Source organism: Euleptes europaea, chromosome 11 (assembly GCF_029931775.1).
Source record: "Euleptes europaea isolate rEulEur1 chromosome 11, rEulEur1.hap1, whole genome shotgun sequence".
NCBI classification, from domain to species: domain Eukaryota; kingdom Metazoa; phylum Chordata; class Lepidosauria; order Squamata; family Sphaerodactylidae; genus Euleptes; species Euleptes europaea.
Window position 1 is genome coordinate 56,138,783 of NC_079322.1, and position 27,465 is coordinate 56,166,247.

Here is a 27,465-nt window from a genome sequence, read left to right on the forward strand (position 1 = left end):
ACACAAGCATACTAGCAGCGTGTTTTTCCAAAAAGCACCATTAAAGTGACTATAAGGGACCCCAAAAGCTGGCAGGTAGGATTCTGTGTCCCATCTGAATACCCTGACCGAAGGGTTTAAGACCATTGCCTTAAGCAAAAGCCAGATTCTTCATATTCAGTCATTTCCCCAGCTCATTCATATACATTATTTATAAGCAGAGCCATAGAAACAGCATAACAGCAGTGGTTCCTATATTTAGGCTGAAAATGTTTTTCAAAAGATTCTTTAAGGTTTGTTTCTGTTTAAAGATTTTTCTTTTCAGCTGTTTGTATCCAGGATATGTATGTGTGTAGATGTGTGTGTGTATTAAATGATAAAAGTCCCCAGCAGCCTTTACACAGCTAGCAAGTGAGCTTCTGTAGCAAATGAGCTGGCTATGCTTCCCATAGTCCTTATCACACTATGTGAGAAAGGGTATTCTCATAGTGAGTATAACTGAATGATGCAACTATTGAAAGGGAGCAACCAAACTTATGAACCAAGTTGAGTGATAACAACAGTTTATTATCTTCCTTGAAACTAAGAAACAAAGCTGGCTATAAATCTAACATGTTAAAAAGATTTGTACTGGTACAAAACTGCTGGTGCAAAACTCTTGTGATTTTCTTTAGTATGATTTTCCTTAGCTGACTCAAGTTATATATCTATTTATTAAAGCATTTATATCCTGGCAGCTTACAAAAAGGGCTACAAATATTTTCAGTTGAAACCAAAATAAAATAGCACACCTCAATCCCCGCCCTTAAAAATGCCTGCCATTGAAACCCTCTCAAAAGCCCTGGCAAACAAGCAGGCCTCGCAGCGCCTCCTGAAGATCTCCCTCACCTCTTCAGGGAGCCCATTCTGCAGAGCTGCAGCCACAGAGGAAAAGGACTGGACTCCAGTTGATGCCAGATTAGTGTTTCCAACCTCCAGGTACTAGCTGGAGATTTCCTGCTATTACAACTGATCTCCAGCCGATAGAGGTCTGTTCACCTGGAGAAAATGGCCGCTTTGACAATTGGACTCTATGGCATTGAAGTCCCTCCCCAAACCCCACCCTCCTCAGGCTCCACCCCAAAAATCTCCAGATATTTCCCAACCCGGAGCTGGCAGCCCTAGGAAGAAGTAGGGTCTGTGCGGATGGGAAACCTCCTCCTCTGTGAATTCTTGTGGGTCTTTCCCTCTTGTATTACATCCCCCTATACACAGGCAGAAAAGGGCTAAAAGAAAGGGCATAAATCTGTTTAGGATTGTACCGTTAACTTCCCACCATCTGTAACTGTTATAATGTCTTTGCTATAAGAATTATCTGTGGTCCTGGCTTCATTGCTGCTATCTTTGCTCCTCGTTTATTACCACTGCGAACTTTTGCTTTATGCCTCCCCCCTTCCCCTCGGATATCCGATGGTGAGAATGAGAAGCCAGCTGTTCACTGTAAAGTCTGTGCAAGTTCTCTACTTGTATTTGTATATGAAGGGGTGGAAAACCCACTCATTATGTTATTTGCTTTACAGACAAAACCCGTTGCATTTGCAGTCCGGACAAATGTTAGCTACAGTGCAGCCCATGATGACGACGTCCCAGTCCCAGGCATGGCCATCTCATTTGAAGCTAAAGACTTCCTACATGTTAAAGAAGTAAGATAATTTATATTTAAATTTTGGAAGGTGTTGCCAAAGATAACATTTTCAGTGCGTGTTTATACATTCAGAATACAAGCTGGAGTATCTGTACGTTTACAGAGAGCATCCAGGGTTTTCCTTCCCGTTTTTCCTCTTCCACTGTCCCTTCTCCCCTGTTTGTTATCCTGATAAACTTTAGTAGAATTTAAAATGACTTTTGAGGGTTTGATAGTCATGTGTCTGATGTAGTATAAATGGGCGAGAGGAGAATGTATGTATGCATTTGAACTCTTGCACACCTGGTGCTTTCTGGTTAAAAGTCACTTTCTTCAAGGATTCATCCTACTTAAATTATGGCTGTATATTCTTAAAGACGCAGTGATGTTTTTTGTTGAATAGTATTTAATCCTGATTCTATCCCTGAATGCAAAGAAGCATGCCACATAATTGCTTCTTCAAAACTCCTGAATGACCTAAGGTGATGTACAGGCAGGATGCTGCTGCAGTCATCTTGTTTGTGGGCTTCCTAGAGGCACCTGGTTGGCCACTGTGTGAACAGACTGCTGGACTTGATGGATCTTTCTTATGTTCTTACATTCTGTGAACCTGCAGTTTACTTTTATAGAAGGATTCAAAATAGAATGAAAGCATAAAGTTATTGAAATGGCAAAGTGGTACATATCAAAACATCTGGATTCTCTTGCAAATTAACTAGACTTACTCATGTTGATAGTAATCACTAAGGCACTTTCATGTAATAATGCTTTATCAGTAGAATGAAATATGGATTAAGAATTAAGAAGGAATAAGAGTTCTGATTTTGTGTGTGGGCATGATGATGTTACGTTTTCTCCCTAACCTCTATATTGATGGTGAATGACTACATTTTGTTGCTTCTGAGCAAATACATTCAACATACTTACAATGTCTGTACTTATGAGATTAATGATTTAAATACAAACCATATTTCATAGATACATAAGTCTTTTCTGGAACATTAAAAGCACCCTTGGTCCAAACTAAACTGGGAGGTAGAGACGTTAGCCTGCAACCAAAACAAATAATATTTGGGCACCTTATAAACAAACACATTTATTGTAGCATAAACCTTTGTAAGTGAGAGCCCACTTAGAAAGATGCAATGATACATGCAAGAATCAGAGTAATGTTCCAGATACATGTTATAAATAAAGTTCAACAGGGATTTACAAAACAAAAAGGAAGTGAAATAACCCACCATTTTATTTGGTTGCAAACAGATTTCACAGAGATTTTCAAAGAAAATTCATGTACTTACAGTTCTGAAGTCACTGCATAAATGAAACATTTCTGCAATATAAGTCACTGCATAAATGAAACATTTCTGCAATATAACCCACTGAGCACATATTAACCATAACAGATAACTCAATTGTAAGACTTCTTCTATGAGCAAATACATGCCTAGGATTGTCATTTTGACTATAGAACTTATGTTGCAATGTGCTAATTTTATGCTCAGACACACCGTTACAAATGTTGAAGACTTGGGATGTAAGCCAAGTTTAAATTTTCAGGTATATTATGCATGTTTTAATTTCAATAGAGCTGCTTAATTGAAACTGGTTTTTTAAAAACAAAATAAAATAGAAGCAGTTTTTTGGGAAGAAAAGCGTGGCTGAAGGAAGGATTCAATTCGCTCTTCTAATCTGACCCTTTCCTGTTGTTAGGTGCCTGGAAAGTGGCTGTTGTAAACCACTTTGTGAACCCGTTGGGGAGAAAAGTGGGGTATATATCAAGTAAATAAGACAACGAAGTAAACAAATTAAGTCCTGTTGCACATGTATAACTCCCTACTATTAAAATTAATGAGATATAAAATAATTTCACAATTTTTATGTAGTGTCCCTAAATTTGATCACACCTAAAATCATTAAGGTGTAGCCTTGTTAGGTTACAGTCCAGAGATCAGTAATATACCTTTAAACTTTCTAATGTGGCAGGGGTTATGACAGCCATGACTTCCCTCACTCTTCTTCCCTCAGTCCTGTTCTGTTCTCTCTCCCTCACATCCTGTGCCGCACATGGAGTCCTTCCATTATCGCAGGTAAGAGAAGCAGAGAACAAGACCAGAGGATATGAGAGGAGTGGGCAGAAGAAGTTGTGATTGTCTCATCTTTGGTAGTATAATTGAATTTAAAAGTACATGGCCACTCTCTGGGTTGCAAGTTGGTGGCCATAGCCTCAAGCCTTCTCCAGTTGTCATTTTTTTAAATATACGTTGTCCTGAGATGTGGGACGTGCCCGGCGACTCGGGCCTCTCCTCGGCCACCCACGCAGCCGAACCCCCTCAGGCGGCCGGCCCCACCCCTACCGACCCCCGGGAGGGAGCACTTACCAGGAGGAGGGGGTTAGAGAGCCCAGGAGACAGCACGGCGTCCGGCCGCCCAGAGAAAGAGCCAGGGGGGAACGGGAGGAGCGAGGAGGAGGCGGCGATGGGGCGCGGCGGCGCGAAAGCCGTGGGGGTGAGCGGCACTCCGGCAGCAATAGCCGAGGAGACCCTCCCGGCCCGGCCAAAGGAGCAGCCAAAGAACGGCCGGCGGGCAGGGACGCGCCTGGCTCTGCAGCTGCCCAGCTGGCAGTGGGACGTGAGGACCCAGGTCGCAACAGGAGCCGGTGTGGAGGAGAGGGACATGGTGAGGGAGAGAGCCGGCCATGAAGCGAATGGCCCCGGCTTTGTAACCTCGGGCGGGTGGGGCCCAAGGATGGGAGGAGGAGGGACTTCCCCTATATAAGGAAGGGGTGAGCCCAGGCCAGGGAGGAAGACAAGCAGCGGACGGCAGAGAGACCGAGAGAGAGAGAGAGAGCGGACACCTGCAAGCTGCTGAGAGGAGGGAGGAGTGACGTCAGCTCCCCCCGACCCTCTTATTCTGAGGCCGGCTCTACAACCCCAAGAAGGGGGGGCTGAGAGAGGAACCCGAGAAAGGCCAGTCAGGAGAGGTGCCCCGGGTCTGGTAAGGGGAGAGTCAGGATGGACCCGCCTCACGAACCAGCACTCCCTACCACCGCCACAGGGGGGCAACCTCGAGCGTCACATACGTCATGCTATGCTGTGCCTCCTCATCCACACTTATTCTGGTTGTAGGCAAAATACTGAAATGCTATTGAAAATGTGGTGCCACTTTTTGAGCACATATGCTCACATGCTGGTAATGGTGGTATCTTACGCAAAACAAATCCTACTTAAAAGACTTGCAGTGCATTCCTAAGGAGAGTTACTCCTAAGGAGTAACTCTCCTTAGGAATGCACTGTTGGTCCACTGAAGTCAATGAGCTTGGAAACTCTGTTTAGGATTGAGAACCAGTGTAGAGTCGTGGTTATAGATTTGGATTAGTATCTGGATTCAGATCCCCACTCTGCCATGAAGTGCTCCAGGTGACCTTGGCCCAGTTACAGTCAGCCTGGGCCAACTGAGAAGATTTTTGTGAGGATAAAATTTTAAAGGGAGCCTTGAGTTCCTTGGAGCAAGTAGGGGATAAAAATGGCAGAGATGGATTTTCCCAGTGAGTGTCAAGAAGGCTATACCAGGAATTAGGAGATTCACTGTGTCAAAAAGCCATGTGACACAGCCCTTCTGGCTCTTCTACCAGCATAGCCTCTTCTGCTGCCAGAAGGCTTCTTAATGCTGCTGAAAAGGATTCATGGGAACTAACCCCAAGTAAATACCTTACTTTTAACAATTCTGTATAATACTATCATTGCAATTGTAAGACAGAAGGATAGATTTAAAAACTCTTTGCTGTGAATCACTTCTAACATTTAAATACATGACCTGTTTCTTTAGAAATTTAACAATGACTGGTGGATAGGACGGTTGGTGAAAGAAGGCTGTGAAATAGGTTTCATACCAAGTCCAGTCAAATTAGAAAACATGAGGCTGCAGCATGAACAAAAGGCTAAGCAAGGAAAATTTTACTCCAGGTAATTAAAACAATATTTATAATTTATATATTTGCCACAATATTTTGTATAGCTTGTATGTGTTTGTCTTACTGCAAGGATCAGCAATAAAAAGAACTGGATTAAAATAGTTGTTGCCAAGTAAATATTTTTAATAGCATGATTTTGCTAGTAGGGAGGAAATGAAAATCTTATTCTAAACAAAGATTATAGTTTATTCCTTCCTTAAAAATATTCCTTTACTGCTTAATGCTGTTGGTTACAGTCTCATAATAATTATGCTGATAGTTTTGACATTCATGTCACAATACTGTTTAGTAACATTTAGCTTGTTCCCAAATTATAAGACTATCATTAGTACTGGCAAAAGTAATAGTGTTTTCTATGCTTTGTGTGTGTGTTAAGTGCCGTCAAGTCACTTCCGACTCATGGCGATCCTATGAATCAAAGTCCTCCAAAATATCCCACCTTTGACAGCCTTGCTTTCTATTCTTTAGACAATATTTTGACCCCCTGGTTGTACTCCATGAAAAGAAGGGGCATAGGCATTGGTTTTGCATGTTTCCTTTTGTGTCATGTGTGGGATTCTGGATACCTGTCCAGAAAAACATAGGATTTTCCACCTGCTTTCTATAAACTGGATAGTAATAATTATCATCAATAGATAGCTGACTGACAATAGAAGTTGGGGGCTTTAATAGTTAAGGCCATCACCATGTCCAACCACTCATGAAACATTTTTGTTCTTTCACTTGTTCTTTGTGCAGTCCTACATATGGATTCTGTATTTATACATTTTCTGGAACTTTCTAGAGCTTTAGATAGCCTCCTTGTATGCGCTGACAAAAGGATTGCTTTCCCGCTCAGTTCTAACTGCTGGAAAAACAGCAATACATACTGTCTCTTAAGTGAATATTGCTGGGGGGGGGTGTCCTACTCTCCTTAGCTGGTACAAAACCTTGCCCCCCCTTTGGGTTTCTGCCCTTTCTAGTTTTTCTGGCACTGCAGCTCTCATTTCAGCAGTACTGTATAAAGGGCATGTGGACATAATTGTCCAAGGATGCTCCAACATGCTTCAGTTTAGCTCACATTCTGTTTTCCTGTTGCAAGCAGAGATATTTTAAAAAGCTGCATTGTTTCATTAAATTGCCATGAATCCTCCAAGAATTTTTTTTGGCGTTTTCCTAAATACCAGTACCTTTTGTTTTCTCAAAGTTGACTTGTAAGGTCTCTTCCTTGCAGTAATCCTTGCATATTGGATTTTATCTGTTAAGGAGCCTGATGACCCCACTCTTATTTGAGCAAAAGTGCCTGTATGAAGCCTATGAAGTAAAAATAATAAGCGGTTATCAATGTTCGTGGCCCCTAATTTTGTCCAAAGGTGGTTTTTATCTACTGAATCAAAAGCCACAGCTAAATCAACAAACACCACGTACAGCACCTTTGTGGGGCCATTTATGTCGGAAAAGGCCAATTGGTAAAGCGCTTGGCAGTGATCTATAGTACTGAGGCCCTTTTGGAACCCAGCCTGATTAGGATATAAGATTTGATTTTCATTAACCCAGTCCGCTCTTTGGAACCAACAATCAACCCTCCTGCAGATCCAGTAGTCGTTGTTACAATCACTCACTGGAGGGAAGTCTGTTGTGTTACACTTGTCCTGTGATCTGCATAAAATACTGATGTTTTCCTATTGTGATGCTCACTGTGAGACTCTTACCATCAACAGTGCTTAGACTCAGTGGGAGCAATTAAGGGCACATAAACTTTCCAGAGATGTAGGCCATGCTCAGAATCCTGATATTCTTTTTCCTTCTTGTGCAAGGCACATTAGTATAGATGGCTACAGACTTTGCCTCCATATTCTACAACATTGGTGTACAGTATAAAAACCATTTGATTAGACCACTACCTGAATGAATCCTCCCTATTAACAACTCACGAGTCATCCCATTGTGGACTTCTTTCACAACCATAACATGTGATATGCCAAAATTTCTCTAGCATCTACCTTTCTTGGAGACTTATTAATGATGGTTTGTACAAAACCTCTCTTGGACACATTCATACCTGTTTAATTACAAGGTATCCACAGATATTACCAACTGCATACTCACAGTGCCTTGGTAGTTTCAGCAGTTATAGTTTACCAATCTGTACCACTTAGTTTGACACAATTTTTTTTATACTTTACCTTAGCATCCAGACTTTGCTTGCCTTTTACTTGGTTTTTATTTCAACACCCAAAGGATACTATATTCTGGTTGTTACAAGGGACCTAGTCTTTTATATTTATTGGACAGCTTCATATTTTTGTAACGTATGGGCCCCCTCAGAGACCTTTACTTCGTCACATCATTAACATTATTCTGTATGATGAACTAGCTGAATAACTAGCGTTTGGGGTGAGAGTTACCATACTAGAAGTATGTTGACCTCCTCTGTTTTCTTTGGGTGAATTTTGATAATTGAATAGAGTAAGACCACAGCAGGGTCTACTTTACTGACCTTTATAATGAATTATGCACTTAATGTACATGCTAACTCATGATACAAACAGAGCAGTCATCCCCATTCTCTACCACTCAGTTCACCAAGTCCTCCATGAAATATGTCAATTTGCCACTCTTCCATTTGTGAATTAATCAGAGACTATGAAGAAGAAAATAATATGACTTACACGCTTGGAACAATACTGATGTTCTTGGAGTGCAGTAATAGAACCTGGCCACCTTTCCCACCTTTCACTTAAAGGTACATTCCTTTTTTCTCTCACACAGCATTTGAATAGGTTTTGACTCCTTTCAGGGTATGCACAGAGATAAAACCATTATCCCAAAATGAGGAGGCAGGAGCATTAGGTCTTTTGTAAAGCTCTTTCCTGGAAGATTCTAAAGATGGCTGTCATTAGGTGCAAATCCCATATGTCTGGCTGCACAGATAACTACCTGAAAACTAGCAACTGCACAACCTGTTTTTTATAATGTGTGAAACTGATCACATTATTGGCCCAACCATTATAGAATTAGATTGCCCTGTATAATTTTTCTTAATTCTTCATACAATATCTGAAAAACACTAACATTTGCATTTGGTCAAGAACATTTCTCTGCTTGTCTTTTAGGCTGAATGGCAAGTAAATATATAATTTAAAACAGTTAAACCATATTTATTTACTCTAGTAAATCAGGAGGAAATTCATCATCTAGTTTGGGTGACGTAGTACCTAGCTCCAGAAAGTCAACACCTCCGTCATCTGGTAAGTGGATCACTAATGTTTTAATAATTGGTGTCTTCCTTTATGCTACAGTTTTCAGTGAAATGACAATTTATCCTTTCAAAGAGGTGACAAATCACCATCTTTTCCTCTCCCTTTTATAATTTCATTAACAGGTTCAGGTTCCAGATAATTTTAGTAACACTCTCTCATGTGTATGCTAGAAATAAGCAGCACTGCTTATAGTCACTGGCAGTTTTGCAAAGAAAATAAAACATGTCGGATCTGTTGTTGAAAGTGGGGATAACTGTGCATTGTTTTATGTCCACCAAAGGTTCTTAGATGAAAATAGGGACTTGATTTTAATACCTCATTCTCATATAAATGATCACTGCTCAAGGCCTGAATTACACACATTGTTAAAGGCTATACTCTGTTTGCTATGTAGTGAATGTTCCACATCGCCCTGCTCTTAAAAGCTAATTTAGTTGAAAGATACACTAGAAAAACTTAATAGTGTTCTAGTGTGTCATCAGCAATTCAGAATAAACTCCATACCATGTGAAATGGCAGGCTCTGCACTATGTGGGGCTTTATTGTTCACACGTAGGAATTTACATGCATGTGCGCTAGACATACATAAGATGCACCTGCACCCTATTCACGTTAAACATCTTGAGACTGAAGGAAGGGCTGAGCACCCTTGAAAGTGACAACTTTAGCGACTCACACAGCATTTTAATAAGGAATCCGAAAAGACAAGAACAGAACAGGGACACTTGTTTTACAAATACTTCTTCCAGAAAACAGTGCTAGCCCTGGTCAGTAGTTTATAGCACTGTTTATGTATTCGAATATCTGTACCCTGTCTTTTGACTTGGATGGCCCAGCCTAGCCTGAACTCATCAGATCTCGGAAGCTAAGCAGGGTCAGCCTTGGTTAGTATTTGGATGGGAGACCTCCAAGGAATACCAGGGTTGTGATGCAGAGGCAGGCAATGGCAAACCACTTCTGAACATCTCTTGCCTTGAAAACTCTACTGGGTTGCCATAAGTCAGCTGCGACTGGATGGTGCTTTACACACAATCCCTACCTTTTCCAATGGCCCAGGTTGGCTTGCAAATTCAAATTTAAAACATATAAAATACAATAAAATCCCAAACAATGCCCTTCTTAAAAAAGCCTGCCACTTACATCCCATTAAAAGTCCTATCACATAAAATGGCTTTGCCGCTCTTCCTAAACAACTCTAGAGATGGGGTCCCCCTCACTTCCTCAGGTTGCATGTAGTAGGAGCTGCAATGGAAAAAAAAAACATGGGCTCTGGTTGATTCCAGGTGGGCTATCCTAAGCAGGGGAATAGCTAACAGATGGCAGCATGAGGACCACACTTGGCATATAAAGATATGTGGGAAGACACAGTCTTTTAAATATATGGGTCCTGAGCTGCGAAAGACTTTAAAGCAGAGGTGTCAAACATGTGGCCCGCGGGCCGGATCCGGCCCCCGGAGGGCTCTTCTCCGGCACGCGAGCCGAGGCAGCCAGCCCTCACTCTCCCCTCCCCCTTTAAAATTTTAAAAAAATTATGCCAGGGACTAGATACAAAGTTTACAAAAGACACAAGTCAATTAATGATATTTTTTACTTAAAATACATGACACTTAACACAATAACAATAAGACTGTTAAGTAAAAGAAAATACTGTAAGAATGTTATTGTTGTAAGCTTGTTTTTTAAGTAAAAAACAGTAACATTAATTGGCTTTGCCTGTGTCTTTTATAAAGTTTGCATCTCCAGCATTACATTTTACTGCATTTATTTATTTATTTACTTGCACATGGCCCGGCCCTTCTAACAAATGAGTTCGACACCCCTGCTTTAAAGTGTTTGCTGTAACTACCCCAGTGGTAGTAGGTTGCCAACCTCCAGGTACTAGCCGGAGATCTTCCACTATTGCAACTGATCTTCAGCCGATAGAGATCAGTTCACCTGGAGAAAATGGCAGCTTTGGCAACTGGATTCTATGGCATTGAAGTCCCTCCCCTCTCCAAACCCCACCTTCCTGAGGTTCCACCCCCAAATCTCCAGGTATTTCCCAATCCAAAGTTGGCAACCCTAGGTGGTAGCTCTAAGGGGATCATGCTGAAAACCTGTGGCCTGTCTTTAAAACTACAAGGAAAAGGTTGGCAGCATCATGCCTTTTATTCATCTGTGGTGTAACTTAATTGATAACATGTCTGGATTTATTTAAGGCACCAGAAATTGAAATATTAAATTATTTAAGCCTGCTACCCTCTAAGCTTTTCTTGAATGATTTACTTTTGCCATATTTTGTTGAAATATTCTGTGCTCCTGAGCCATTCTGTTTGAGTTAGAAACTTTTTCTAATAGTAAAAGAAAAAAGGTTCTAAACTTTTGAAATTCTTGTAAAATTCATTAAGTTGGTCAAAGGGAATTTCATGACTTCTCAGAGAATCTGTAATTACAATATATCCAGAATTTTGTGTAAAATAGATTCTTGTTTTACGCTGTTATGCCTCCATTATTTTTAAGCTTGTCTAATTCTATAAATTTGATTAAGTCTAATGTTCAAGCATTTTCAATTGTAGTTATTAACGAACTGCATGTGCATATAAATACTTTTTTCTTGCTTAAAGAGGGATCAGAGTTCTTTAGAAACAGGTGAATGTTTAGCAAATTAAGGATAATTTTCACTTTGTTGGTATGCTTTCTTTGTAAAAAGTGTAAGGAACAATAATCCTGTTGAGCTACAGATATGGAAGATTAATTATACTTTTACATAAAGAGTAAATACAAAATGTTCGTATATAAATTAAATCTAAAAGGTAAGCGAATTATACCTCATATGGCATCAGCCAACCATTTTGGTGAGTCAGGAAACTGGAACAGGAAGTTTTGAGCTGAATGAATTGGTTATACAGTTCAGAGCATTAGACACACATTGTGAGACTTGATCAACCAAGATTTCATATGTACATTTACAAAACCTGTTCTCAGAAATTTGAGTTTAACAGTGATCATCATTGCTTTTGAATGAGCGTGAAAATAAGTCTACCCTGCTTTCTTCCCCTTATTTTTAATAAATTCTAATGTGTTTAATACAAAATGAACATTGTCTTTCATTTGCCTTTTTGCTATAAATCCTGTTTGATCTGGATGTATTACTTAATTCATATTTACTGAATTCATATTTCTTGATATAGAGGAAGCATTTGAGAACATTTCCTGGATGTTTTTAATACAAATACTGCAATCCTAAAATTGTGGTGAAGAAAAAAAAGTCTACCATGAAAGTTAATAATGGCTTACCAGTGTCCGGCCTGTTGATAGCACCTGGCTCCTTCCCCTCTTTTCTGCAATCCTTCTCCCTCTTCACCTAGTCTTATCTATGGCACTTACCTAGTGCTGGAAGAGATCTTCCACTTTGAGAGGTCAGACTTTCACTCACAATGTGTAAAGATGGAAGCATTGGTATCATGGCTGGGAAAGTCAGTCTTCCAAGTAATTTGACTGGGTATGAATACCCAGTCTCCAGCAGAAGTTGGTAGGTTTGCCAACCTCCAGGTGGTGGCGGGAGATCTCCTGCTGTTACCACTGTGATCTCCAGCTGATAGAGGTCAGTTCACCTGGTGAAAATGGCCGCTTTGGCCATTGGACTCTATGGCATTGAAGTTCCTCCCCTCCCCAAACCCTGCCCTCCTCAGGGTCCACCCAAAAAAACCTCCCGTCGGTGGCGAAGAGGGACCTGACAACGCTAGAAGTTGGCTGCCTCTGCTTCAAGATATCCTGCTTTAAGCAGCCTGCTGTGCTGAAAGACATAACAGCTAAAGTTGTCCCTCCCCCTCAATAATTACTTAAGCCTGATGATATCAATAATGATCTCCAAAATCTGTCTTGAGCCAGTCTTGGATGAGCAAAGCTTCCTGAGTGGGCAGATTTTTGAGCACCACCACTTCTGTGGCACAACAGCCACAACTAGATACAGTATTTACTCAAATGAAAGACTAGGTTTTTCCCAGGTATGCCATAAAAAAAGATGCAGTCATCTTCCAATAATTCCAGTAACAATAATTTAGTTTGCATACTTTTAAGGAGGTTGTCTTAAATTTAGGGCTGTTTTTCTTTCAAGCAGATACAGTCTTTTCCTTTTAAAAAATAAGCTCGCATACTTTAAAGGGAAGCTGTCATGCCATAAATTAAAAGCTGAATTTGTTTTGAAAAAAAATTGTAGGTAGAATGAACCAGTTCACCAATTGACCCTCCTATAACTACAACTCTGCTACAATTGGTCACTCAGAAAAAATAATAATAGCTTCTTGTTTATTTCTTTAAAATTGGCTTGCTCGTTCCAACTACATGACTGACAGAAGTAAAAACACTTATTTCAAAACACTTCTGTCTGCACATGTGATGGTCTAGGACAGTAGCCAACATCTCTGGTGATCTAAACAATACTTAAAATTTGAACTGCTAAAGCAAGTGCCACAATCTGCAAAATACGTCAAGCGAATATCAAAACATAAAATTAATCGTTCTCTGTATATTAATCTTGTACCCACTGAGATGGTTTATGATGGTGGCACAGATAAGCTCTGGAGAGTTGCATGAATTGGTGAGATCATAGGTGGGAAAAGACTTGTTTATTACTTCTAACATGCGTAGCAGATATTTGATAGAATATGTTACAAACAAAACCGGTGAAAAATAATTTAATGTATTGAAAATACTTATAATTCTCCAACTTTATTAAGAAAAATGGTTTCCCATATATTTCAAACACTCCCGTACTTAACTTAAATATTAATTCTTGCACATCTTTTTCCTGAAGAGATCCAATAAGAACAGTTGGTTTTTACTCAACCTTTTATTTTAATCCTGACCCAAAAGTGAAATCTCCTTTGATTTTTGTACTCAACTTCCAATGCTGATAGTATGGCTCATTTACAGAGTTATAAGACATTGTTATGCACTACCTAGGTCAGGATGCCCCAGTGCGGTACTCATGGATGCCCTGGCACCCACCAGTACTTCGCCTGGTGCCCTCCAATCTTTTCAGAAAGAGGGGGGGGGGCATTGTAAGGCAGGGATTGTTATTGGCTACCCTCATTTAAATGAAAGGGACTTCTATAACTACAATAGTAGCCATAGACACTGGAGGATCAGGAGGACTGTTGCCATACCCCTTGTAGTTCTATCCTCCCCTTTCAGACTTTCCTTCTTTTTATTCCTCCTTCTTGTTCCCTGTTCTTCTGTCTCCCTCCCCCTCTAGCTTTTTCTTCATTTAAAAAATTTCCCTTCTGCAATTCTTTTGCAAAGTTGGGAAGGAGGTATTGTTTTTGGCTCTGCCTCTTTCAGCAGCCATTTGGGTTTTGGCTCTACCTCCCATGGTTGCCATTTTGTAATGGCACTGGCCACCCCCTCTCAAAATTCTAAGGGTGCCAACCGGCTCAAAAACGTTGGGGACCCCTGACATAGGGATAAGCAGGTGTATTTTGGGAAAATACGCACACATATTCAGGGTTAATAAATCTGGGCTGCTTGGATTTGTGAGTTTCCTGAAATCTGGTTTACTTGTTCTGCTATTTAACTTTCTACATGTAGGTCTTTTGGTATGGTGCCTAATTGTTTCCATTTGCCCAGCAGATTTTAAAACTAAAAGTTTATACGCCCGGTATAACCAAGAATGCATTTGAATTTATTTCTATAAAGTGGGGGGGGGGACACAGTTGAGTTTTTAATTTCATATAATTTCATGTGGTAATTTCATAACCCTTGTGTATTATACCTTTAAAATTTCCCTTCACCCCCACCTTTTATTCTATTTGAGATTCCCGATGGAGGTCTGACCTGAGATATTATTGCTTTATGTTTGTCTCTCTTTACCTTTCTCTCACCTCCCTGCCATCTGATAATTTTACATTGTTTATCTACATATAGCTATAGACATAGATGCCAGTGGCTTAGATGCAGAAGAAATTGATATTCCAGCAAACCATCGCTCCCCCAAACCCAGTGCAAACAGTGTAACATCACCCCACTCCAAAGAGAAACGAATGCCCTTCTTTAAGAAGGTAACACCGACTTCCAAGCTGCCATCTGTACACCTGCTCACCAGCACTGCGTCACATTTCTAGTCCTGTTGACTGTCTGCGTCCTTTGACAAGCCAATAACATGCATGCTCTTGTTATTCTTTGTTTCTTTTCCATGCTGCTGTAGCTAAGCAGAAGCAGAAATCGGTAAGTCTGCATTGACACGAGCTACGTTTATTCTGCCACTGGCATCATTAGCATCATCACCTCCAGTATATACAGCACAATCATTTTAGAGCAAGGGAAGAAACCTATTAAACTGCTAGCTGATTCAGTGCAGTAACAACAAGCAGAATAAGCCCCATGAGTGACTCAGTCAGACAATGCTTATGGTACTTTTCCTTTTTGATGGAATAACAGGCTGCCAAGGGAATTTCTTTAAATATCCACAGAAGCGAAACTTTGACAAGACCTGATAATGCACCTCTTTAGTGCATGCTTACTCTGTGTCTTTTTTTTCCAGATTTTTGAATTGTAATACACTCTTATAATTCATTTTTGTTAAATCTAAACAGAAACGCATCTTGTTCTATAAAAAGAACCTTCAGTTTTTAATTTAGTCAGTATGTAAACTTCTAATCCACTAGGTGCAAAATCTGCAGATGAGCAAGACCAGTGGAAAACTGCAGACTTGTTTTGGCGGTCTACTGTGAGTTTTTTCTATTGTCATATATAAATTCTTTCCCATTGTTCTTGCCTTCTCCTCCATGAGTCAGACTGTAGCATCTTGCCTATTAGAGAACAGAACTAGTGGTTCCCTTCACAGGGGAAGTTACCAGTAGGTAGGCTAATGAATGTGGTATATAGTCATGCTATTTTCATCCCTTATCTGGGGACTAAAAAGGTAAAGGTCCCCCATGCAAGCACCGGGTCATTCCTGACCCATGGGGTGACGTCACATCCCGACGTTTTCTAGGCAGACTTTGTTTATGGGGTGGTTTGCCAGTGCCTTCCCCAGTCATCTTCCCTTTACCCCCAGCAAGCTGGATACTCACTTTACCAACCTCGGAAGGATGGAAGGCTGAGTCAACCTTGAGCCGGCTACCTGAAACCAACTTCCGTTGGGATCAAACTCAGGTTGTGAGCAGAGCTTGGACCGCAGTACTGCAGCTTACCACTCTGCGCCACTGGGGACTACAAGAAAGTAAATCCTTGAAATTTGTTATCTAGAAGCCCGTTACTAAGCCAATGGAGAGTGATGCTAGCAGTTCAGATTTCTAGTTTTTACAAGAACATTGTCAAATTATTTTTCTTTTTTAATTTAGAAGCACAGTTATGTACGGAGCATGAAAGCTTCCATAGACCATAGTTTGCCAAGCCTAGCTAAACTTGCCAATATAAGAAACTCAATTTCTTCATAAGTACACAGCCTTTTTTAAACCCTGTTTGATTCTTCTTTGCATTAAAAAAATTCCCTTGCTTGCCTCATTTATCTTCCGTTATAGATGCTGCAATTACTTTGCCTGGACCTTACAGAATGCCAATAAATAAAGTGCAATTAATTCATTATTATGTAAAAGAAAATTAAAAATGCATCCTTATTGTACCATTACATTTTTGTAGTTAACAAGTCAGCTCTTTGTTTTCACTGGGCTAAGTTTTTTAGGAACAGGAAGCAGTAATTCTTACTGCTTTTCATTTTCTTATACTGTTGCTAGACAGAATTCCCTAATCCTGTGCAGAATTGCCAGGTGGAGTGGTGATTCCTTGGTGTCAATATGTGCTCACCATAATCTCGATAGACATTCTAATTAACTCACTGTAATAGTCAAAGATTAGCCGTCGGATGGCAAAAATATCCCTCACAAGCTATTTAGAATTAATTTGCAATAATAATTTAGAGGTGAAGATCTGTTTCATTCCCATTACATACTGCCACTGACAGCACAGTTAATTAGATAGAGCTGGGGAAAGCTGATGGTTAGCACACAATTGATTTTAACTAGTGACGGTATTCCATCAAATAGGTAATTTCTGTACCTACCCTAATTTTCAAGGGTTATGATTACAGCAAATACTATTTTGTAGATCGACACCATAAAAGAGAGAAATATGACTGTGGGGCATTGATCTGCTAGATAAAGGAGGTTTTAAGGGCTGCTTTAATAATACACCATCCTATTATTTATATTCATAGTAACGGTAAGAATGTATCATCATAATTAGCGCAAGAAAATTATAGGCTTTCCCTCTAAATGCTAAGTGAGATCCAGCCCCGTGCCAATAATTCACATGCTTTTGATGCCTTGGGCACTTTTTTTATTCTTCTTCTGTTATCAGTTATGTAGTGATTTACATAGAACCAAACTAAACAAGAAAATCCCTGACACACAACGTGTGTTTCATGTTTTAGACTGCTTTAGAAAGCTGATTGTGTGGCTTTTTGTGCTGTTGCTGTATTAATGTTTGTCTTTGTTTTCTTATGTTTCTATTCTACCTTATTGCATTTATTGTGGTTATACCTGAGACATGTTCAGTTCTGAAATAATGAACAATGACAACTTTCCATGATGTTCACTGGTGTATTTACACTATGTAGGCCCTTGAAAAGTAGATCTGGCATACCTACTTTTAAGCTTTTTACAGGTTGGTGGTTTTGAATTTGAAACATTTGTTCTCTGCAAACAAACAGACAAACAAAACTATCATTTTTTTAAAAGCTACTTTTAATGCTCATAGTGAACTATTTTTTTAAGAAAGATTTTTTTACCATGTTTGCATTTTATTGTCTAAGACATCTTACACATTTAATGATCAGTAATTCCTTCATACATTTTGCATGATACATCAAGTAAGTAATGTATTAAGTGGTATGTACTACCATGCAATGCTTTCAAGATGGTAAAAGTCTTCTCAAGAGGAATGATTGCTGGACTGGGTATATATATAGATTATTCTGCAATTGCTACCATAATCATTATTGTGAATCCATATACAAGCGGTCCTAAAATTCAGAATTTAAAATATACTGTGAGTGAAAACTCTTATGGGTAATGGGAATTCACAATAGGATCATTATGGTTTAGTAAACTGGATATTTATATTGAAGGGGAAAGGATGGCATTTTTTTCTGTTTGTTTGCTTTTCAATGCCATCCCAAGCAGAGATATACTCTTCTAAGCTCATAAACTTCAGTGGACTTGGAAACTCTATTTAGGATGGCACTGTTAATCTCTCCTTTCTCTATCCACTTACTATTAGGTTTTAGTACTGCTTTGACTGAAATATCTGGCTTATCTAGATATCAGAGTCCAGTTACAATATAATTCTGCACATACAGTACATTGGCCACTCTGAAAGCATGGGGGTCATCACTCAACTATATTTGAATTAAATTCTGGTTCTGCTGATGGTAGTTTGATGAGTGATAGAATTTTACTTAAACTGAATAGCAGACTATGCCGATGAAGATTCGGTGAAGAAATTTACAGAATATTCTCCCAAGAATCAGTGCCATTGTGGGGTACTTTCACATTTGTGGAGAGTGTCTTTGATTTCCCACTTGATGACACCTTTGGGTATCCCATTAGATAAAATAATGAAGTAGCTTTAATTATGAACTGAGCACTGAGTGCTTTCTCTTTTTATCAGACAGAGCACATCCCTCCGTATGATGTAGTGCCTTCGATGCGGCCAGTAGTTTTAGTGGGGCCTTCCTTAAAGGGGTATGAGGTAAGAATGGATATGTTTCATTTTGCTCAAAACTATGTAGCCTCTCTCTGGTGGTGGTGGTGGTTGTTGTTGTTGTTTTTATAGTATAACACTAAGCCAAGTTGCCCATTGACGGGGTATAAGGATATAACTCTGCTTAAAAGTGCATTGTAATGTTAAAGAAATAATGTATAATGGCATCAGAATTAACATAATGAAAGTTAAGCGAGAAGGAATAATTAGACAATTTTTTGAAATAATTTTTTGTTTTCTTTAGTTTCTGCTGGGGATAAGATACTGTCTGTGAAATAATGTATTTCCCTCACTTAGTGCATCCATTTTCATATTGTTCCTGTAACAGTTAAAACATTAACTAATAACATTTTATCCATTTGTCATGATCTTTTGCTTTTAGGTGACAGATATGATGCAAAAAGCATTGTTTGATTTTTTAAAACACAGATTTGAAGGGCGGTAAGTACTTAAGGATCTAGAATCATATAAAATATTTTTGTAAGTCAAATATAGATATCTCAATTGAAGTCCTTTGCACTTCCTTTACAAATCTTGACTAAGAATGTTCTTGACAGTGTTTTTCTTGCGAGTTCAAGGAGCAGGTGTAGTGCTTCCCAAATTAACGCCTCAATTAGCATAGAACTAAACAAACTATAAAACCTGTAACGATTCTTATAGGTTGTGTTTTAAAATAAAATTAATTAAATGTGGTTTAGTTTACAGCTCTTGCAAATATATAATCTCAGCAGCAACGACAAAAAGACTCAAAGAACAAATAAAAAGAAATGTGATCAGTTTTATAATACTCTGGAAGAATGTGACCTCTATCTAAATATGGATAGCCAGAAAGTTTAATGATGGGACAGTGCCAAAGAGTGAACTTTGACTTAAGAAACCAAAATAAGCATAAATAAAATCTTAATTCTGAAATTTTCAGTCTGCTGAATGCTGAAGTAGACCCACTGAATTATGTGGCTGAGTGAGTAATTGGTTAAATAGAAGTAGGAGAAAAAAACATAGAAGTATCTTAATGCCCTTCTCTGCAAAAGTCTTTTAAATACATGCAAGCTGCTACCATGTCCTCCCTCAATATGTCCTTCCTAGGGTTACCAGGTCCCCCTGGCCACTGGTGGGGGATGGGGGATAGGGTTGCCAGATCCATGCTGGGTAACTTCTGGAAATTTGGGGATGGAGCCTGAGGAGGACAGGGACCTCAGTGGGGTACAATGCCATAGAGTCCACCCTACAAAGCATCCATTTTCTCCAGGGAAACTGATCTCTGTAGTCTGGAGATGAGCTGTAATTCTGTGGGATCCCCAGGTCCCAATGGAGGCTGGCATCCTTAGTCATTCATGAGTTAAACATCTATACTTTTAAAGAACAGTTTGGATGTAAAAGCCTGCATACCTGCCTACATTTCTATAGGTTTGATTCCAAAGTCTTCAGTGTACGATGTGTTAAAAACTGACTACTTCACATATTCACTATCACTGAAGCAAACTTAGATTTGTAATAAAATAAAATGCCCCCAGCCCATTCCAAATGAAAACAGTGAGGGGACTCACCAAAGTAACTTAAAGAAAATAAAATGTTTCTATCGAATTATGTAGACTTTGTTCCCTAAAATACTCAAGAATTTGTTTTAAATGTCATAAGCTCTACAAGATTCGTCTTTGCTAGATAGTGGAAAAGGAACGTAACTCTATAGAAAGAGGAGTGGTTGGAGCAACTAAAGGAATGTATACACCTGAGTAACCTGTCTGTTGTGTGGTAAAAAGTTAGTATTCTGACTAGGATGTTGAATTGAATCTACTAACATCTGTATGATTAGTTTATCGAACTGAAGATGAACTTGTAAAGTTGTTTATCCAGCTTTCTTTTTACAGAATATTTTTAATAAAAATAAAATAAAACAAAATATTTTTAAAATGTCAACATTTATTTAGAATGATGCAGAATATGGAATGTTTAGTCATATGTTTTTTATTTGCTGTTGTTTTTTCTATTCATGTAGTATTTTCTTTTTTGTCCCTCAGATTTCTGAACAATGAATAACAATATTATTCCTCTTTTTATGTTCAGTATATCAATCACACGGGTCACAGCGGACATCTCGCTTGCCAAACGTTCAGTATTAAACAATCCCAGCAAGCATGCAATAATAGAACGATCCAATACACGGTCAAGCTTAGGTAAGTGTACGAAGTGATAATATCACAAATTGTGACTAATTATAGTGCTCCAGAATCTCACAACTGAATGTTTGCTTTCTACGAAAAGGTTCATTGTAATGCCACATGTGGCGCATCAGTTCTTAGCACTGGGCAGTTGTTTATGAGTCAGATAATTGAAGAATATGACCCACTTCCTTTTGAAGTTAATGTTGATGCATTCCTAGATCTTACTGAGAAGTATTAACTTCTTTGATAATGTATCTAAAATTATTTTCATATTTCAAAATAAAAGTTTCTTAAGATTGTACTTAGAATAAGTGTTGGTGAGATGACTTCTATAGCTGAGTAACATACAGCGCATTCCTGACCTTTAAGGGGAAAAGCCCTTAGGAGGCCAGGAAGGCGCTGCGGGGCCCTCCATGCTGGTGTCCAGGCTACTTACGCTGCTGTAAGTGGGCCCTACACCAGCGGGGAGGGCTGGACGCCAGTTGTTTGTTGCCGCTGTGGCACCACTGCCCCGGGGCACTGGCGTACTGGGGGGTACTCTGGCATCCTGGGGTGTTCCCCAGGGGAGGAGCTGCCATTAGCAGCCTAGACTAGAAGAGCTTTGATTATCTGGTGAAGTGTGACAATGTGCTTGAGTAGTTTTATTAAACATATATTTGCTTTCATATTTATATACCTACATCTCAGTTCGTGTATATTGTTTATACCGCTTTACCAAAGACCACTTGGCAGAATTGGCAGCAACTCTGGATAGTCTTTTCTTTGAACTTAACATGAGAGCACCGTGATTAATGCTAAATAAATTATGCTCCCTTGTTGGCATGCGTTTTTATTTGTTCTTAGCATAGCTGTGATCATCCAGCATAAACTGGCAAAAATAATTTTAGATACATATGTTCACAATTATATGTCTGGTTTTGATTAAAGTAAACCCGTGTAATTAAACCAGGAATACAAAGAATACTATTCACGATCAAATATGATGATTACATCACAATTATTGCAACTCAGACTGTTTGAGAGATTGAAATATTTTGGCATAGCTAACATAAATTTAATCAGAACATGAATTAAGGGGAAAGCTAAATTTTTAGCACATTATTAACTCGTTGGCATAACTATTAACTCTCTATCAGGCCTTCCCACACCTGCAGCTGGTTTTTAAACTCCCCAAATTTTAAAATATGGCAATTAACTAATCTCAGCAGTTGAAACGAAAAACCCCTAGGTGTAGATATGGATCTGGTAGACATCGCATTAGTGTTTGTAGCCAAATTTTATTGCAAAAAACCTATAGCTGTTTATGTGCATAAATAAGCAGAGTATCATATAACTATTCTTTGTTGTGAAGATCTGTTTTGTTCCCCATACAGCTATACATTGTTTGTTGATCTGTTGTGGTTGCTTTATTAGGTCTTTTGGCTTTCTGAACTCTATCTTTCAAATATGGTAGACAATTGTTGTTTCTCTTGCTAGTTATTAAATCAGTAGTCTATCTGCTACAGGGCCTGCTCAAGGCTTTGGGCATATCCTGAAGTAAACTTAGATTTGGCTTTAGTGTTTATATTATATGTTATATAGGAAATGCATAAGATGACATATTCCGTTACATTTACAAAAGCACACTAATGGCAGTATAAACTGCCACTTTCTAAAAATGGCAGTTTACCCCCCCACCACCAATGAAATCATTTTTCACTCAAGTGCAGTTCTTAGACTTGAAAAAGAATAATTCAGTTCATGTCGCTCGGTATCAAGGATCATGTTCTGATAAACATTTCTGCATATAACAGTTTATCAACATGCTACGTCTGTGAAATAGAATGTGCCAATGATAGTAATATAGACCATCTGTTGTTACCCTGTTCATGATCTATTGGTGGTTGCCCTTGGTGCTGAATAAATTATGAACCTCATTCCATAGACTTAATATCTTGGATCAAGTATACCAAAAACTGAAAAGTTTTTGAAGATGTATTTCATCAAGAAAAGAGACTTTATTCAAAACACATGATTAAAACTCAATAGCCACATGTGTGTCTATATGTGTACATGGCATCTGTATAAGTTGCTGAATCAAAACTATGGCTTTTGCTTCATTTCTTTGTCAATCTCAAGAACCCAAACTTTTTTTTCTTGTTTGTTCCCGTATATGTTACATTTCTAGCTGCTCTTGTTGTAACCTTATCTCATTCTGTATGCTTTGGACAAGAACCTGATTGTCTTGGGTTTTTCCATTCTTTGCTTCATTAATGCCCTCCCTTTCCAGATGTTTTGGGTATGTATATATGGTTGCTTTGTTCCCCTTTTTGTGTGTGTTTAGTACATATTGTACCTCACAAAGCTGCTTTCTGTTTTTGATGGCAAGTTTTGTATTGGTTAAAAAAAGTCATTGGGCAGTTTTTGGGTTTTTTTACTAAATTCTCTGTTCTGGAGGATGTTACAAAATTTAAATACCTGAAATTAATTAGCAATTGGCAAGAAGATCATTGACAATTACATTTTTTTTAAAAAAATGGTTGCCTACATTCTGCACAAAAAGTCTAACTACACTGATCCAAAGTACAGTAGTAAAGAGGCAATGTACCAAAACAGTTGTATGCAGCTGTTTGTGAACATAGTTTTTCATTGTGCAAACATTGCTATGTATGCACACTTTTTTGCATGTGTAAGAGGTGCTTTGATTTGAAAATGTTGCCTTAGAAGCTTTGTTGTTTTGTCGCTACATGTGCCATGTAGATTGCATTATAGAGAGCAGCTTAAAAATGTTTGAAGAATTTGTGTATGTACAATTAGTAGGGGTCCACAGTTGATTGAACACTTTCTTTTTTCTGCCCAAAAGTGTGTATTCAAACCAGATTGAGTACCCAGTGGTAACTGTTAAAAGCATTTCAGATCTATCTCTACAAGAAATTAAAATTTCCATGGCATTATGTTTTAAATGTTACCATTTATATTTGCAGTCATTTTTGGAAGCTATATCCATCACTGAATTATACACAGAACCTGTTTTTTGGCTGTATTAGGACAAATATCTAACAAGAGATCAATGTAACTGAGATTACATTCCAGCAGGAGTCCCCACTATTTTGAGCTTACGGGCATCTTTGGAATTCAGACACAGTATGGTGGGTGCAGCTACCAAATGGCTGCCACAAAAGAGCTGCTGTAGGTGGAGTCATCCATAAAATGGCTACTGCAGCTTACCTTCATGGTATAGTGGTTAAGAACGGTGGTTTGGAGCGGTGGACTCTGATCTGGAGAACCGGGTTTCATTCCCCACTCCTCCACATGAGCAGCGGAGACTAATCTGGTGAACTGGATTTGTTTTCCCACTCCTACACACAAAGCCAGCTGGGTGGCCTTGGGCAAGTTACATCTCTCAGCCCCACCTACCTCACAGGGTGTGTTGTGGGGAGGGGAAGGCTTTGTCAAGAAGCATAAAAGGCAAAGGGCCTACCATCCTTCCCCACGAGATGGACACGATGTCTACTAAATGTGTTGTGTCTGTGCACATTGTGACTGTCAAACCCCAGTCCAGCCTGATCTAACAATAAAGCTCAGCTACGTAAGTTCTTCTTTTTCTGCCTGCTGAACAGGAGCAGAAGAAGCAACTCCATCATCTCACTAGTTTGGTAGAGTTAGATTTATTGTTTCCTCAAGTGGTTTGGCAAGTGGATTTGTGGATTGCTGTTCATAGCATGTAACAGGAAAAACCATGCAGGATTTACTGAACATGCTACATAGAAGTGACTTGCACATGGGAAATGTCATCTTACATAATGAAAGTGGAAGCCCGTGAAACTTGTGGAGGGAATCCTTCCCCCCATTGCTGAGCCTGCCGAGGCCGCATCCCCCAGCCCTGATCTTTGCTGGCAAGCCTGCTGTGGGCTCACCAGCCAGGCAGCACTCCCTCCAGTCCCGATCTCCAGGCAGCTGTCAGCACTCTGCCAGTTAGGAGTAGCTGCCTCTGGGCCAGGGGGGACACTGGGAGACGGCATTGGTAGGTGGAGTGCTTTCTTAATTTGGGAGGGATTTAAACCCCCCATTTTTAAAATTTCAGATTTTTCTACAGAAAAAACTGTTGTGGTGAGTATGCCCCCTGTCTGCAGATTTAAGTATCCACAGGCAGGAGGCGGACTTGGGAACTGGATATATAGATAGTCTTAGGCAATGCACATTGGATATCTCTTTTATTGAGCTCATTTTTGCTCTGACAATTTGGTCTTGCCAAGAATCTCTCCCCTTCATGTTGGGGTTATAGCATTTTCTCTTTCGAACATTACTGAGCAGCTTCTTGGTTTAGGACTGGGGTCCTTTTTGAGCCTGTGGGTGCCTTTGGAATTCTGATACAGGTCGGAGGGCACAACCACCAAATGACTGCTGCAGGAGGTGAAGCCAACCACAAAATGTCAGGAAGTGAGGTTACATATAACTCTTATAGCAACCTTTCAACATTTCAAGCAGAACCTCTATTTAACAGTAGGCTTTTTTTATCTGCACAGCCAACCAGAAGCCGTACTGGGCAAAAGCTGCGCTTATCCCTGCCCACTTTTGGAAAACACTTGGCAGTCGCCAGGAAAGGTGTTTGTGGGTACCAGGGTGCCCACATTTTATTTTCTGACAGATCATCTTGTTACTCAGAAATGCCCCTTAAAACCTTTGTTTCTGAACTGTCAGTTAAATCCCTTGTCATTAGGGTTGCCAACCTCCAGGTACTAGCTGGAAATCTCCCACTATTACAACATTTCTCCAGCCGATAGAGATCACTTCACCTGGAGAAAATGGCTACTTTGGCCACTGCACTCTATAGCATTGAAGTCCCTGCCCTCCTCAGGCTCCGCCCCAAAAACCTCCCGCTGGTGGCGAAGAGGGACCTGGCAACCCTACTTGTCATAAATATTTGACCCCTTGTATTTTGAAATGTGGTTTGCAGAAATGTCATGTCATACCAAACAAGTTTCCAAATATTAGCACTGGGTTTAATCCTGCTTTATTCTGGCTGTGAAGTCAACATGATTATATTGTTTTCTGAGGAACGTGTCCTTAAACTTTCAAGCTGGGTTCTTTTTAACCCCAGAAATGATATGTTATTTTGGCTTGCCACTATTTGAATCTCAGACATTGTCTGGTGTGAAATTTTTGGCATAGCTATAAAGGAATAGGAATGTGTAGTGTACCAATGATCTTTCTTCTTATATGTTTTTAAAAAACAACATGCTGTGTTAACATTATATGTACAGAACACTCCAATCCAGCAATTGTCTTCCACATGCATAGTTGATGTGGATATGTATCCAGATGTGCTATGCCCATTTGAGCCTCATTACATATCTGCTGATGTACATAGTTACATGCATCTGTACACATTGTATACAACAGATACAATTAGAGCTGAACTGAGGGAAAGTATTTATTTTTAACATTGAAGCATTACCTGTGATTATTTTCTAGGAATATCAAAGTAGCTAGATATTCCAAGTGAATTTTTGATATTCCATAATTATGTCTGTTTTTTGTTGGTATGCCTTTGCTGTTCATTTAAAATTAGCAGTCTTTCTTGTATACTTCAGGTATCTTTTAGAAATCAGACCAGTTTATTATTTAACAAAAAAGTATTTTTTTTTTTACCAAAACCTTTACAGATGTAGGGCACAATCAAGCTAAATTTAAGCACTTTTAATGCCATTGGTTTCATTTCTGCTTTGTATTCCCATTGAAATCACAGTACATAAAGGTATTTCACTTTTGTCAGGCCATACCATAATTTTGCTTTTGTTTGCTTGAAGTAATGCTAACAATTGGATGACAAGCTTTATGCGCTGGCATACAAGCTAGAGTTACCAGGTTACAACCCTGTCCCTTCAACAGCCCTATAACATGAAGGAAGGAGAGGTCATATTGTGGTAGCCCAGACTGCTGTTAGGGGCTTGAGTACAGGGATCAGATCCCTGTGCTTGAAAGATCTATACTTGCCTGTTAGTTTCTGGAGGCAATTCAAAGTGCTGCTTTTTAAATTCCAGGTCCAACATGGCTTGGGGCCAGGGTATTTGAGGGACCACTTCTTCATGTCCAGCCCACCTGTTAGGAGCCCGCCTCTTCCCAAGCCCGGCTTTCGCTGCCACCACCTGCAGAGATGAGTCTAGTGCAGTGGTTCTCAACCTGGGGGTCGGGACCCCCAAGGGGGTCGCAAAGTGTTTTTTGGGGGTCGCCGCCACTGTCCTGGGACAGCCCCCATCCCGGGCTGTCCAGGACTAACCCAGACGCCCTGTAACCCTGATCTGTCCGTGAGGGCAGGGAAGACCCCAAGCAGAGAGGTGAGGAACTGGCCGACCGACAGCCAGAAGGAGCCGGGCTGCAGAGACGCGGCGGCGTGCCGCCACACACCAGCTGTAGCCCCGCTGCCCAGCTGAGAGGCGGGCTGGCCAGTCCTGGGCGCGGTCGCACCTGTGCTGGGCGGATGATGCGGCAGGATGTGTGGGAGGCTGAGGAAGCTCCCCTGGCTCGGCCAGTTCAGGTCTCGGAGGATAAGAGGGCGGTCCCCCTTGAGGCCGCTACAGCCACGTTGTTTTTACTTTTAGCTGCGCTCGGGTGGGGCGGGAGCTTCAGCCTGGAATCCAAGTGTGCATGTCTGTAGTGTGGCTTCACTTTTCTGCCCTGAGTCATCAGTTCCGCTCTGCCCTGAGTCATCAGTTCCATTCTGGC

The 27,465-nt window shown here is 39.9% G+C and overlaps 1 protein-coding gene across 9 annotated transcripts in view; it reads left to right on the forward strand.

The window, feature by feature from the left end:
• Positions 1–27,465, forward strand: part of CACNB2 (calcium voltage-gated channel auxiliary subunit beta 2) — a 153,425-nt gene that overhangs the window by 117,278 nt on the left and 8,682 nt on the right. For 6 of the 9 annotated variants that reach the window (XM_056857010.1, XM_056857019.1, XM_056857014.1 and 3 more), the window contains 7 exons: positions 1,539–1,661; positions 5,471–5,607; positions 8,769–8,845; positions 14,762–14,895; positions 18,506–18,586; positions 18,981–19,039; positions 20,663–20,772. In XM_056857010.1, coding sequence (XP_056712988.1) covers positions 1,539–1,661; positions 5,471–5,607; positions 8,769–8,845; positions 14,762–14,895; positions 18,506–18,586; positions 18,981–19,039; positions 20,663–20,772 — 721 coding nt within the window. Of the gene's footprint in view, positions 1–1,538; positions 1,662–5,470; positions 5,608–8,768; positions 8,846–14,761; positions 14,896–15,041; positions 15,062–15,501; positions 15,564–18,505; positions 18,587–18,980; positions 19,040–20,662; positions 20,773–27,465 lie in introns of all 9 variants that reach the window. The other 3 variants (XM_056857017.1, XM_056857018.1, XM_056857013.1) reach the window with 2 other exon arrangements.